The sequence below is a fragment of the Heptranchias perlo genome, chromosome 7 (genome assembly GCF_035084215.1).
Source record: "Heptranchias perlo isolate sHepPer1 chromosome 7, sHepPer1.hap1, whole genome shotgun sequence".
Classification (NCBI taxonomy): domain Eukaryota; kingdom Metazoa; phylum Chordata; class Chondrichthyes; order Hexanchiformes; family Hexanchidae; genus Heptranchias; species Heptranchias perlo.
Genome location: NC_090331.1, coordinates 89,270,930 through 89,285,578, shown reverse-complemented (window position 1 = coordinate 89,285,578; position 14,649 = coordinate 89,270,930). Strand labels below are relative to the sequence as shown.

The following is a 14,649-nucleotide window of genomic DNA, read 5'->3' as shown; positions in this document are numbered from 1 at the left end:
TGCCTCAGAATATTGTAATGACAATGAAATCAATAAGAGAGTGAATTCATTCAAACAATTCACTCAGTTTAAAAGCTGCCATCAATCCATTGCCAGTTAGAGCTAAATGCACTGTCGGCATTCCTGAGCACCATTGGCAAATGAAAGGGGATCAATGTTAATTCAGGTGCAGTTTAATAGATAAAACGTCCCACTTTCAGCCGGAGAGAAATTCAGGAGATCTTACTAAGACTGTTCATTAACCTGTAGCTTTTCTCGGCATGGAAGCATCAGTACAGTTGTTCGTGGTGTGTTAAGGTAAAGGAAGAAAGAAGGTGGTTTATACAGCACCTTTCATGGCCTCAGGACATCCCATAGCGCAACACGGCCAATGAAGTACTTTTGAGGTGATATCACTGTCGTAATGTACGAAACATGGCAGCCAATTTTCACACAGCAAGGTCCCACAAACAGCAGTGTGATAATGACCAGATAATCTGATCATTGTCTGATCATTGACTCCGAGGTGAGAATGCTACCAACGGCTGACAGCTTTTCCAACATGATCAAAAGTTAATTACCTCTGTGGGGTGTTGATGTGCTGGGATGGTTTAGAAGTGGACTCTTATCATTCTGATTGGGAACTCGGTGTGTGGGGAATTGCACAATCAGAGGGCGGGGAGCATTTAAGGAGGGTCTGAATGGATGTGATGGTCTCACTCCACAGGAGAGGGAAAAAGAGATGGGAAAAACAGTCAGTCAAAAATGACTGAGCGAGAAAGAGAGCAAAACTGAGCACTACAGGGGAGGCCCACTTCAAAAATGATGAATGGTTATCCTGGCTAGCCCTCTGATTGTTATAAGGCCACCTTCACTTTCGGGCCCACCTTTGACGAGGCCTCCAATGGCCAATCTTTCACTGGGGACTTTGTACCCCCCAAAAAAACGATGGCAGCACTGATTAGGCAGCCAGCAACCCTTTGATAGCTGCTGGTACCCAACATCCCTAGCCCCCAACATGCAAGTTCAGACATTTTGGGCACAGGCCGATGAGCAATATCCGCCCCTCTATCTGAACCCTACAGGCACATTTTGGCATCCTGCTCAACAGCCTGTTTCTAGTTTGGGATTCTTGACATACCTGGATCCACTCCCTGATCGTGTCCTCGTTAGGTGTCCAACCATTGATGTGGTAATTGAGTCGTCCTTGGCTTGCTTCCCAGTTTCCCAGAGAATAGGATGACGAAGCAGAGATCTGCATATTGCTGATCTGACCAGACTCCATTCCCAGCGGGCCATTGCACTGATAGGCTAGAAATACAATGGAACATATTAACGAGTTGTAACCTTTGACCCGGTGTGCAGCTAAAGTTGGGCTTTCACAAGGCAGCTGGATTGGTTAGAAATGCTTGAAGGATACTGAAAGGCTATTGGTAAATTATGGACAGCATGTCAGATGTTTGACAGTGATATACAAGGAGGTAAATGAATCAACAGGTATTCATTGTACCACATTTGTATTCACACTACAACGACAACAACCTGCATTTATATAGCACCTTTAACATAGTAAAACATCCCAAGGCGCTTCACATTTGACACCGAGCCACATAAGGAGATATTAGGGTAGGTGACCAAAAGCTTGGTCAAAGAGGTAGGTTTTAAGGAGCGTCTTAAAGGAGGAGAGAGGCGGAGAGGTTTAAGGAGGGAATTCCAGAGCTTAGGGCCTGGGCAACTAAAGGCACGGCCGCCAATGGTGGAGCGACGAAAATCGAGGATACGCAAGAGGCCAGAATTAGAGGAGCGCAGAGATCTCGGAGGGTTGTAGGGCTGGAGGAGGTTACAGAGATAGGGAGGGGCGAGGCCATGGAGGGAATTGAAAACAAGGATGAGAATTTTAAAATCGAGGCATTGCCGGACCGGGAGCCAATGTAGGTCAGTGAGCACAGGGGTGATAGGTGAACGGGACTTGGTGCAAACGGGACTAGGTAACATTATTAATTATTGAAGCTTGTTTCGAGTTGGATGCTGGGTTTGTGTCAGCGTTACTCTTCCCCAGCTTCTAAGGAGCAAAGTTAGTGAATGATAAAAGTGACCGGATAATTCGGGCAGGAGTGTTGCTCTCGCTGAAGGTGTGGCAGGTGTTGCAGTGAGACCGAACGTTGTGGGGTAGAAATTCGGCTCGGGGTGGCATCATAAAGTTGGCGGGGTCCCGCTGGCCATACACTTCAACAGAACTGAATATCGAGCGGGGCGTATAGCGAGCGGCTGATGCGATGTCATCCGCTTGACGCTGCCGCCCCAAGACGAATTTCTACCCCCCCCCCCCCCCCCGCCCCTGGGCGTGTCTGCATGTTACAGAGAAGCGGCGCATGTTACAAGTTAAAGATGGGCCGATTGGCCTCTTTCTGTACAGTTTGATTCTATGAAGACGGCAATTCAATAGGAATTGCTCAGATCGTGACATAAACTCCTTCACTCCGCAGAGTTTGTATTTGCAATAAAAGTCAGGGATGAGAAAAGGCCATTCGGCCCCTCTTTCTAGCACAGAGGTGTCCAAACCACAGCCTGCGGGCCAGATGTGGCTCCACCAAGCCTCGGAAATGTGGCCCTGGTAGCTCGGGCTCATATCTCTTATTGGCTGGTTTGTGCTGTCGGAATCTTGTGGGTCTGAAGGGCTTGGGCATGGGTCTGTCTTTAAACCCTGATGCACAGCAACAAAATCTGTTCATATTCGCAGCTCAAGGTGTGTGCAAGTTGACAGGACCATGCGTTGCTGGGAATTTCCTGCGGGAGCCCTCCCGATCGGCCCCTTTAACTGTGGTGGGAGATCGTCCAAAACCCCATTCATGTGGGATGGATCAGGCCATCGGATGTGGGATTGGCCAAAACCCCATCCCCATCTGGGATTTCTGCCGAAGTTACGCCAGGAAATCGGGAGAACCGCAATAAAATTCCTAGTGTACATGTGCCCCTCACATCCCGAGACTCCATTTGCAGCCACAAAGACAAAGCCTCGAGATACTATCCTCTGGTATATTAACTCCAGAATATTGCCTGCTTTGGTATCTATTCGAAACATTTAACGTTCCTTCAGTAAAGAAAGTTGAAGCCTGAGATTGAATTACTGCCTTAACTTTGGCAACATCCAATGTTATTTTTAATATGCAGAGGTCAATCAACTAGTTATACCCTGTTAACATTAAACTGGTGACTCTCCCGTGGCACTGCTCACTGCAGGTCAGGTGACGCACTGCCTTATCACAACAGGTGGGTCACATGATGAAGTGCGCGCGTATTATTCTGCTGCTGAGGCAGAGCTGTGTTAAAATTGGCCTGCCCCCATTGAAGGCAACAGAGTCTTAATTACTGTAAAGCCTGAGGTCAATCAGAGGTTAATTGCCACTCATGAGAGAAGTTTGCAGAGTCACAAATTTCTCGTGCCAGGTCAGAAGAAACCAGCGTAAAATTACTGGCTTTTTAAAAAATACTTTTGATGCTCTGTGCAAGTCTAAAATGTGATGGTCATTCACTAGTCACAAGTCTTGCACATATATAGGTAGACGTATTTATCAGGTAGTGCCTTGGGGGAAAGGGAGACGGAAGGAGACTCACTGGCCAGGTGCTGAACCAACACTGTCCTATTGGCTCAAGAGATACAACTGTGACAAGATATATGGGGTTTGCATGTATACTGGACCCAACAGCCTCCGAATATTGCACCAATGTGACATTTTCATGTCCCATACCAGCCATCCTTGCGAAATCGCTAAGTGAGGCCATCAATTTAGTGTTCATTAGGGTCCAGTTAGGTTGAAGTTTGTGCTATGGACCATCATTGGGTAGGAACTGAATTGAGTCTCGTTATAAATTCATTTCGCTTGAGGCCCTTATCATCGTGTCTGAACTTGAAGGTGAAAGGTCAATCCAGTGAGCCCTGCAGGTCACCCATTCCCCCGTGAAGCTCCAGATCCTACTTACAGTCTGAAGTTTCTTTCATTGTGATGTTGTACTCGGCAAAGAAGCCGTCTTTAGCCACGGCCATATCCGTGTGGAAGGTGAGCGACATGATTCCAGTATCAGAACGGATCACCGCTGGGATCTTTGAACCACAATAGCGTCCAATCAGAGGGCTCACTGCGAGGGAGGAGAAGAAATTCAGAGGAAATGTTTGAAATTGGAGCAGGTTCCAAAAGGCATTTCCTTTCCAATTTGAAACCTTCTCTAAAAACTAAAACATGCCGGATACACACAGCAGCTTGAACAGATAAACACATCCACATTTCAAGTGCGATCCTTCGAGGGCAACTCAATCTTCGGCATTTCTCTCGGTTCAGAGTTTGTGTTTGGAGGGCGGAGAGAGGTGACATTGAGTTCCTGCTCCACAAGAACCAAAATACAATACTGACTTCAAAAGTCAAAGAAAGAGCAAATTGAGGGAATCTCCGGGGCATTGTTAAAGAGGGAATCTCACCATCAGGGTCTTTGTTAAAGAGGGAATCTCACCATCAGGGTCTCTGTTAAAGAGGGACTGTCACCATCAGGGTCTCTGTTAAAGAGGGAATCTCACCATCAGGGTCTTTGTTAAAGAGGGAATCTCATCATCAGGGTCTCTGTTAAAGAGGGAATCTCACCATCAGGGTCTCTGTTAAAGAGGGAATCTCACCATCAGCGTCTCTGTTAAAGAGGGAATCTCACCATCAGGGTCTCTGTTAAAGAGGGAATCTCACCATCAGGGTCTCTGTTAAAGAGGGAATCTCACCATCAGGGTCTCTGTTAAAGAGGGAATCTCACCATCAGGGTCTCTGTTAAAGAGGGAATCTCACCATCAGGATCTCTGTTAAAGAGGGAATCTCACCATCAGGGTCTCTGTTAAAGAGGGAATCTCACCATCAGGGTCTCTGTTAAAGAGGGAATCTCACCATCAGGGTCTCTGTTAAAGAGGGAATCTCACCATCAGGGTCTCTGTTAAAGAGGGAATCTCACCGTCAGGGTCTCTGTTAAAGAGGGAATCTCACCATCAGGGTCTCTGTTGAAGAGGGAATCTCATTATCAGGGTCTCTGTTAAAGAGGGACTCTCACCATCAGGGTCTCTGTTAAAGAGGGAATCTCACCATCAGGGTCTCTGTTAAAGAGGGAATCTCACCATCAGGGTCTCTGTTAAAGAGGGAATCTCACCATCAGGGTCTCTGATAAAGAGGGAATCTCACCATCAGGGTCTCTGTCAAAGAGGGAATCTCACCATCAGGGTCTCTGTTAAAGAGGGAATCTCACCATCAGGGTCTCTGTTAAAGAGGGAATCTCATCATCAGGGTCTTTGTTAAAGAGGGACTCTCACCATCAGGGTCTCTGTTAAATAGGGAATCTCACCATCAGGGTCTCTGTTAAAGAGGGAATCTCACCATCAGGGTCTCTGTTAAAGAGGGAATCTCATCATCAGGGTCTCTGTTAAAGAGGGAATCTCACCATCAGGGTCTCTGTTAAAGAGGGAATCTCACCATCAGGGTCTCTGTTAAAGAGGGAATCTCATCATCAGGGTCTTTGTTAAATAGGGAATCTCATTATCAGGGTCTCTGTTAAAGAGGGAATCCCACCATCAGGGTCTTTGTTAAAGAGGGAATCTCATCATCAGCGTCTCTGTTAAAGAGGGAATCTCACCATCAGGGTCTTTGTTAAAGAGGGAATCTCACCATCAGGGTCTCTGTTAAAGAGGGAATCTCACCATCAGGGTCTTTGTGAAAGAGGGACTCTCACCATCAGCGTCTCTGTTAAAGAGGGAATCTCACCATCAGGGTCTTTGTTAAAGAGGGAATCTCATCATCAGCGTCTCTGTTAAAGAGGGAATCTCACCATCAGGGTCTTTGTTAAAGAGGGAATCTCACCATCAGGGTCTCTGTTAAAGAAGGAATCTCACCATCAGGGTCTCTGTTAAAGAGGGAATCTCACCATCAGGGTCTCTGTTAAAGAGGGAATCTCACCATCAGGGTCTCTGTTAAAGAGGGAATCTCACCGTCAGGGTCTCTGTTAAAGAGGGAATCTCACCATCAGGGTCTCTGTTAAAGAGGGAATCTCATCATCAGGGTCTTTTTTAAAGAGGGAATCTCACCATCAGGGTCTCTGTTAAAGAGGGAATCTCACCATCAGGGTCTCTGTTAAAGAGGGAATCTCATCATCAGGGTCTTTGTTAAAGAGGGAATCTCACCATCAGGGTCTTTGTTAAAGAGGGAATCTCATCATCAGGGTCTCTGTTAAAGAGGGAATCTCATCATCAGGGTCTTTGTTAAAGAGGGACTCTCACCATCAGGGTCTCTGTTAAATAGGGAATCTCACCATCAGGGTCTCTGTTAAAGAGGGAATCTCACCATCAGGGTCTCTGTTAAAGAGGGAATCTCATCATCAGGGTCTCTGTTAAAGAGGGAATCTCACCATCAGGGTCTCTGTTAAAGAGGGAATCTCACCATCAGGGTCTCCGTTAAAGAGGGAATCTCATCATCAGGGTCTTTGTTAAATAGGGAATCTCATTATCAGGGTCTCTGTTAAAGAGGGAATCCCACCATCAGGGTCTTTGTTAAAGAGGGAATCTCATCATCAGCGTCTCTGTTAAAGAGGGAATCTCACCATCAGGGTCTTTGTTAAAGAGGGAATCTCACCATCAGGGTCTCTGTTAAAGAGGGAATCTCACCATCAGGGTCTTTGTGAAAGAGGGACTCTCACCATCAGCGTCTCTGTTAAAGAGGGAATCTCACCATCAGGGTCTTTGTTAAAGAGGGAATCTCATCATCAGCGTCTCTGTTAAAGAGGGAATCTCACCATCAGGGTCTTTGTTAAAGAGGGAATCTCACCATCAGGGTCTCTGTTAAAGAAGGAATCTCACCATCAGGGTCTCTGTTAAAGAGGGAATCTCACCATCAGGGTCTTTGTTAAAGAGGGAATCTCACCATCAGGGTCTCTGTTAAAGAGGGAATCTCACCATCAGGGTCTCTGTTAAAGAGGGAATCTCACCGTCAGGGTCTCTGTTAAAGAGGGAATCTCACCATCAGGGTCTCTGTTAAAGAGGGAATCTCATCATCAGGGTCTTTTTTAAAGAGGGAATCTCACCATCAGGGTCTCTGTTAAAGAGGGAATCTCACCATCAGGGTCTCTGTTAAAGAGGGAATCTCATCATCAGGGTCTTTGTTAAAGAGGGAATCTCACCATCAGGGTCTTTGTTAAAGAGGGAATCTCATCATCAGGGTCTCTGTTAAAGAGGGAATCTCATCATCAGGGTCTTTTTTAAAGAGGGAATCTCACCATCAGGGTCTCTGTTAAAGAGGGAATCTCACCATCAGGGTCTCTGTTAAAGAGGGACTCTCACCATCAGGGTCTCTGTTAAAGAGGGACTGTCACCATCAGGGTCTTTGTTAAAGAGGGAATCTCACCATCAGGGTCTTTGTTAAAGAGGGAATCTCATCATCAGGGTCTCTGTTAAAGAGGGAATCTCATCATCAGGGTCTCTGTTAAAGAGGGAATCTCATCATCAGGGTCTCTGTTAAAGAGGGAATCTCATCATCAGGGTCTTTGTTAAAGAGGGACTCTCACCATCAGCGTCTCTGTTAAAGAGGGAATCTCACCATCAGGGTCTCTGTTAAAGAAGGAATCTCACCATCAGGGTCTTTGTTAAAGAGGGAATCTCATCATTAGGGTCTTTGTTAAAGAGGGAATCTCACCATCAGGGTCTTTGTTAAAGAGGGAATCTCATCATCAGGGTCTCTGTTAAAGAGGGAATCTCACCATCAGGGTCTTTGTTAAAGAGGGAATCTCACCGTCAGGGTCTCTGTTAAAGAGGGAATCTCACCATCAGGGTCTCTGTTAAAGAGGGAATCTCACCATCAGGGTCTCTGTTAAAGAGGGAATCTCACCGTCAGGGTCTCTGTTAAAGAGGGAATCTCATCATCAGGGTCTTTGTTAAAGAGGGACTCTCACCATCAGCGTCTCTGTTAAAGAGGGAATCTCACCATCAGGGTCTTTGTTAAAGAGGGAATCTCATCATCAGCGTCTCTGTTAAAGAGGGAATCTCACCATCAGGGTCTTTGTTAAAGAGGGAATCTCACCATCAGGGTCTCTGTTAAAGAAGGAATCTCACCATCAGGGTCTCTGTTAAAGAGGGAATCTCACCATCAGGGTCTTTGTTAAAGAGGGAATCTCACCATCAGGGTCTCTGTTAAAGAGGGAATCTCACCATCAGGGTCTCTGTTAAAGAGGGAATCTCACCGTCAGGGTCTCTGTTAAAGAGGGAATCTCACCATCAGGGTCTCTGTTAAAGAGGGAATCTCATCATCAGGGTCTTTTTTAAAGAGGGAATCTCACCATCAGGGTCTCTGTTAAAGAGGGAATCTCACCATCAGGGTCTCTGTTAAAGAGGGAATCTCACCATCAGGGTCTCTGTTAAAGAGGGAATCTCATCATCAGGGTCTTTGTTAAAGAGGGAATCTCACCATCAGGGTCTTTGTTAAAGAGGGAATCTCATCATCAGGGTCTCTGTTAAAGAGGGAATCTCATCATCAGGGTCTTTTTTAAAGAGGGAATCTCACCATCAGGGTCTCTGTTAAAGAGGGAATCTCACCATCAGGGTCTCTGTTAAAGAGGGACTCTCACCATCAGGGTCTCTGTTAAAGAGGGACTGTCACCATCAGGGTCTTTGTTAAAGAGGGAATCTCACCATCAGGGTCTTTGTTAAAGAGGGAATCTCATCATCAGGGTCTCTGTTAAAGAGGGAATCTCATCATCAGGGTCTCTGTTCAAGAGGGAATCTCATCATCAGGGTCTCTGTTAAAGAGGGAATCTCATCATCAGGGTCTTTGTTAAAGAGGGACTCTCACCATCAGCGTCTCTGTTAAAGAGGGAATCTCACCATCAGGGTCTCTGTTAAAGAAGGAATCTCACCATCAGGGTCTTTGTTAAAGAGGGAATCTCATCATTAGGGTCTTTGTTAAAGAGGGAATCTCACCATCAGGGTCTTTGTTAAAGAGGGAATCTCATCATCAGGGTCTCTGTTAAAGAGGGAATCTCACCATCAGGGTCTTTGTTAAAGAGGGAATCTCACCATCAGGGTCTCTGTTAAAGAGGGAATCTCACCATCAGGGTCTCTGTTAAAGAGGGAATCTCACCGTCAGGGTCTCTGTTAAAGAGGGAATCTCATCATCAGGGTCTTTGTTAAAGAGGGACTCTCACCATCAGGGTCTCTGTTAAAGAGGGAATCTCATCATCAGGGTCTCTGTTAAAGAGGGAATCTCACCATCAGGGTCTCTGTTAAAGAGGGAATCTCATCATCAGGGTCTTTGTTAAATAGGGAATCTCACCATCAGGGTCTTTGTTAAAGAGGGACTCTCACCATCAGGGTCTTTGTTAAAGAGGGAATCTCATCATCAGGGTCTTTGTTAAAGAGGGAATCTCACCATCAGGGTCTTTGTTAAAGAGGGACTCTCACCATCAGGGTCTTTGTTAAATAGGGAATCTCACCGTCAGGGTCTCTGTTAAAGAGGGAATCTCACCATCAGGGTCTTTGTTAAAGAGGGACTCTCACCATCAGGGTCTTTGTTAAATAGGGAATCTCACCGTCAGGGTCTCTGTTAAAGAGGGAATCTCACCATCAGGGTCTCTGTTAAAGAGGGAATCTCATCATCAGGGTCTTTGTTAAAGAGGGAATCTCACCATCAGGGTCTCTGTTAAAGAGGGACTCTCACCATCAGGGTCTTTGTTAAATAGGGAATCTCACCATCAGGGTCTCTGTTAAAGAGGGACTCTCACCATCAGGGTCTTTGTTAAAGAGGGAATCTCATCATCAGGGTCTTTGTTAAATAGGGAATCTCACCGTCAGGGTCCTTGTCACTGAAACAGATTATCTGGTCATTATCACATTATTTGTGGGATCTTGCTGTGTGTAAATTGGCTGCTGCATTTCCTACATTACAACAATGACTACACTTCAAAAATACTTCATTGGCTGTGAATCGCTTTGGGATGTCCTGAGATCGTGAAAGGCGCTATATAAATGCAAGTCTTTCTTTCTGTTGAGTGAGATTCTGCTCAAGGAGCGGAATCTCGAGATTTTGGACTTGCTCACTGGTTGAGATCGGTCCAGACTGTAGTGATTAGCCCACAGGGTGTTTCAGGGATTGTTTCTCTGGAGTGGATCATGTTTGTTCAGGGCCCCCTTTCCTGTGGCAAAGTTTCTTTACAAGACCAAAGAAAAAAAAATGAGGAAAAATTTGTTTTCGGAGACAAAATGGTTTCTAACAGTGACAGAACATTCCAGAGCTTCTGTACATCACAGGGCCACTGAGCGGCTCTGCCCTTCCCTGACATCTTGGTGAAAGGTAGGATTTATGTCAGCCCAATCGTAGGTTGCCAACCCTCCAGGATAGTCCTGAGGTCTCCAGGAATGAAAGATTAATCTCCTGGACACTGCTATGAGCAACGCCTGGAAGAAAAATCATTGTGGTATGAAAAAATTGTGGGTTTTTTTCATTTACTTTGTTTGTTAGTTATAAAAATTATTGGAAATGGGAAAAAAAGGCTGTTTGACTGGGTGGGGCAGTTGGAGGCGGGAGGTCAAGTGATGGAACCTCCAAGAATACGTCCAACCAGAGTTGGCAACCCTGCCCCAATCCAATGCCCGACTTAAATCTTAGAAAAGCATTCAGTTAAAAAAAACCACTGGGGGGTATTGGGTCAAAAGGTGACAGAACAAAGATTTTAAAAGTTAAATATTTAACAGAAGAAAATGAAGAGGTTTAGGTGAGCGATACAACATTTGGTCCCATTTCACCGAAAGGCAGTTGGCCTTGCAAATCTCCATGGCAACCCTTACCATCTGGAAGGCCGTCCCAGACATCGAGACGGTCGTATCTGCAGTCTGCTGGTCCGATCTGCAGGGGGTCATACTCCAGGTCAAAGGTCAGCATAGTGAGGGTCACCTCTGACCTGGGCGGTGCCAGAATGATGTAAGTGCAGTACAGATTGTGCGGGTATTTGTCGGGAAATCTGGGAGACTCGATCGTGCCACTGGGACCAGTGAAGTTCCTGGAGCAATCATCGGACCCTGCAAAGGGAAAAAGGTAGTGAGACAGCCAGTCAGAATGGCATTGTACCCAGTGTAAACAGGGCATGAACTCTGGCGCTTCCCAATAGACCCTGGGTCATTGCTTCCCGCACTCTAACTGCATCAGCACTGCCCTAACACTAAGGAACAATAGGACACTCTGGCCAGGTCACCAAGTTCAAATGTCCAGTTAAATAACTGAGAGACAATGACCTTCCTTATAATGGGCAAAAGATCAATGAGTGAACCATCATAGATCGCAACCTTGAAGACGTAATCACGCCCACATATTTTGCTCCAGAATTTTAACTTATTTATTCATTCTTGGGGTGTGGGCGTTGCTGGCAAGGCCAGCATTTATTGCCCATCCCTAGTTACCCTTGAGAAGGTGGTGGTGAGCCGCCTTCTTGAACCGCTGCAGTCCGTGTGTTGAAGGTTCTCTCACAGTGCTGTTAGGAAGGGAGTTCCAGGATTTTGACCCAGCAACGATGAAGGAACGGCGATATATTTCCAAGTCGGGATAGTGTGTGATTGGAGGGGAACTTGGAGGTGATGGTGTTCCCATGCACCTGCTACCCTTGTCCAGAGGGAATTCCAGAGCTTAAGGCCTAGGCAGCTGAAGGCACGGCCGCCAATGGTGGAGCGATGAACATCGGGGATGTGCAAGAGGCAAGAATTGGAGGAGCGCAGAGATCTCGGAGGGTTGTAGGGCTGGGGGAGGTCACAGATAGATGGAGGGGTGAGGCCATGGAGGGATTTGAACACACGGACGAGAATTTTAAAATCGAGCCACAAGTTAAATACAAAAGGCATCTGCCTGGGAGGCTCTACCTGCCCTGCAATCTTGTGTCTCACAGATTCCTCACAACACAAGAGTCTGTCCCATTATCACACCCTATCACTGTAATTGGCACTGACCCCTAGGGACTTACAGTTAAGTGTGTTTGAGTTGAACCATCACATAACACAAAGGAATGGTACACATCATAAATAACAGCAGCTGGCCTGGATCATGTGTTACAAGGAGTAATGCAATCTCCAACAGTTCAGATGACTTATAAACCTACTCGAGTTTCAGGCTTAAGGCCTGGATGTCATTCGACAAACTTTTGTTTTTTCTTTTGACAAACCGTCTCGATTGTGTTACAGCTCTGAAATCAACTCCAGGCCGGCTGTTAATCTGTACACTTGAAAGCAATACCCTCAGACTGCCCGCACAGACTGTTTTACCTCTCTGATTCATTACATCACCAAAGAAAAGGCAGAAGTATTTCCAAACGAGATCACTTTATTTACAAAAAGCCCTCACGCTCTGGAGGCACTGCTCCCAAGCTCTCAGTAGCTTGTGCTATATACATAGAAATGCACGGGTAATTGCTCAGCCTGTTCACCAGATGGTGCCGTTCTAGAACTCAGGGTTGCCAACACTCCAGGATTGGCCTGGAGTCTCCAGGAATTAAAGATTAATCTCCAGGACGCTGCTGTGAGCGACCCGGGAGAAAAATCATAGGGATATTAATAAACGTGCATTTTTTTTTCATTTGCTTTGAAGGCTTTTGTTTATTAGTTATAAAAGTATTGAAGATGGGGAAAAAGGCTGTTTGACTGACAGTCAAGAATCATCCAATTGGGTAACAAAGGGCGTGATTTTAGCTCGGAGCCGGGAACCCAGCGCGTCCGTAGATATTCGCGTGGGGAACCCGGAAACCAAATGGGTGCGTCACAATCTGTGAACGCAACTCAACTGAAGGTAAGTATTTGTGCTTCCGGGTTTCCCACATGCCAGGCAGCCAGACTGACGGGATGGCTGCCTGGTGGGACTGAAAGGTACCATGAAGCAGAAGGGGGGTGCGGGAGGGAGGGAGAGAAAGATCGTGGGCCATGGAAGAAATCAGAGGGGTGGGGGGAGGTGGACGACATCGGGTGGGCCTTGGAGAAGATCGGGGGGGGAGGGAGGTCCAGCATCGGGGGGTCGGCCAATTGTGGGGTCATGTCATGCCAGGTGAGCTTGTTGGGCCTGGATGAAGCACTCCTGCTCCTCCTGGCCCCCCAGCAGTGCAATAAGGGCACTCACCTCATGGATCCGGCCCTTACAGCCTGCTTTCACCTGACGTGAATCAGAAGAAATGGGAAACCCGAACAGATAAGGTAAAAATCATTTGTAATGCACAAAAAATTAAGTGCCTCAACAATCACAATGAGGTACATTGTCCCTTTAAGTATCGACCCGCTGGCTTTAAGTCGGAGCGGGACTTCCGGGTTTCTGTTGTGCAAGCGCATCCAAACGCGACTGGGTCAAACCCGGAAGATGTAGTCTCGCTCCAAAAACAAACCATTTCTACTGCCCAACCAACCCCCAACCCACCCGTTCTTGGGGGTTAACATTACCCCTAAAGAGTCTGTTCACTTTCCAATTGTCCGTGGGAGGGCGGGGCCCTGTGAAGATGGACGTGTCAGGCGACCAATAGCGGGAGGGTGGGTGGCGGGGCGGTTTTTGGTCATGTGATGAAACCTACAGGAATACGTCCAACCAGAGTTGGCAAGCAACACTACTAAGAATACAGAGAATATGACTGGGCAAGCAACTATCGCAATGATAGCCCCGGGGCTAACTCAGCAACAAGTGGAGAGATGGGCACACAAACTGGCCTGGAGGAACAGGCTCGAGGGGCTGAATGGGCCGTCTCCTGATTCTTTGACACACTCACAGCTCGAGCAAGCTTAGGAATTCCGGAAACCTGAGCGGGCTCTTTTAAGCTGACACCAGGCCTCTTCTTGGAATTTGTATCTTAAGCTAGTTGCCTCGCAGTACAGACCACCAAGAATGGGATTCTGACTGGGCTTGTTTGTGCGTGGGTCCCTCCCTTGACAACAGAAAAGGCCCAAGGCCAGAATGGGGACATTTTGCATTCATAACTTTTGAGTAACTGTACATGCACGCAGCCACAACATAAGGAGCATTTTTGCAATGTAAACAGGCCGTCAAAATAAAATGAGACCCCCCCCCCCTTCAGAAAGCATTTGTTAGTTATTAGCTCACGAAGAGGGTGGAAAAAGATCAGCCAGGGTTCCTGCTGCTGATCCCTGTCCAGTGACCGTTGCTGAAGTGTGCTTGTGTGGGTAGTGGATGAGGACAACAACAACTTACATTTATAACATAGTAAGATGTCCCACAGGAGACTTATCAGACAAAATTTGACACCGGGCCACATAAGGAGATATTAGGACAGATGACCAAAAGCTTGGTCAAAGAGGTAGGTTTTCAGCAGCGCCTTAAGGAGGAGAGAGAGGTAGAGAGGCGGAGAGGTTTAGGGGACAAATTCCAGAGCTTGGGCCCTAGGCAGCTGAAGGCACGGCCGCCAATGGGGCAGCGATGAAAATCAGGGATGCACAAGAGGCCAGAATTGGAGGAGTGCACAGATCTCAGAGGGTTGCAGGGCTGGAGGAGGTTACAGGGATAGGGAGGGGTGAGGCCATGGAGGGATTTGAACACGAGGGCGAGATCCTTAAATTCGAGGTGTTGCAGGACTGGGAGCCAATGTAGGTCAGCGAGCACAGGGGTGATGGGCGAACAGGACTTGGTGTGAGTT

General features: G+C 46.9%; 1 protein-coding gene across 3 annotated transcripts in view; it reads right to left on the bottom strand.

Moving 5' to 3' along the window:
- LOC137323948 (neuropilin-2-like) overlaps window positions 1-14,649 on the bottom strand; it is a 124,564-nt gene that overhangs the window by 69,762 nt on the left and 40,153 nt on the right. For all 3 annotated transcript variants that reach the window (XR_010963475.1, XM_067988094.1, XM_067988093.1), the window contains exons 4-6: window positions 10,829-11,059; window positions 3,961-4,116; window positions 1,121-1,290 (exon numbers count right to left, since the gene is read on the bottom strand). Coding sequence is in view for 2 of the 3 variants with exons in the window: in XM_067988094.1 (XP_067844195.1) it covers window positions 1,121-1,290; window positions 3,961-4,116; window positions 10,829-11,059 (557 nt within the window). In the remaining variant the exon portion in view is untranslated. The remainder of the gene's footprint in view (window positions 1-1,120; window positions 1,291-3,960; window positions 4,117-10,828; window positions 11,060-14,649) is intronic.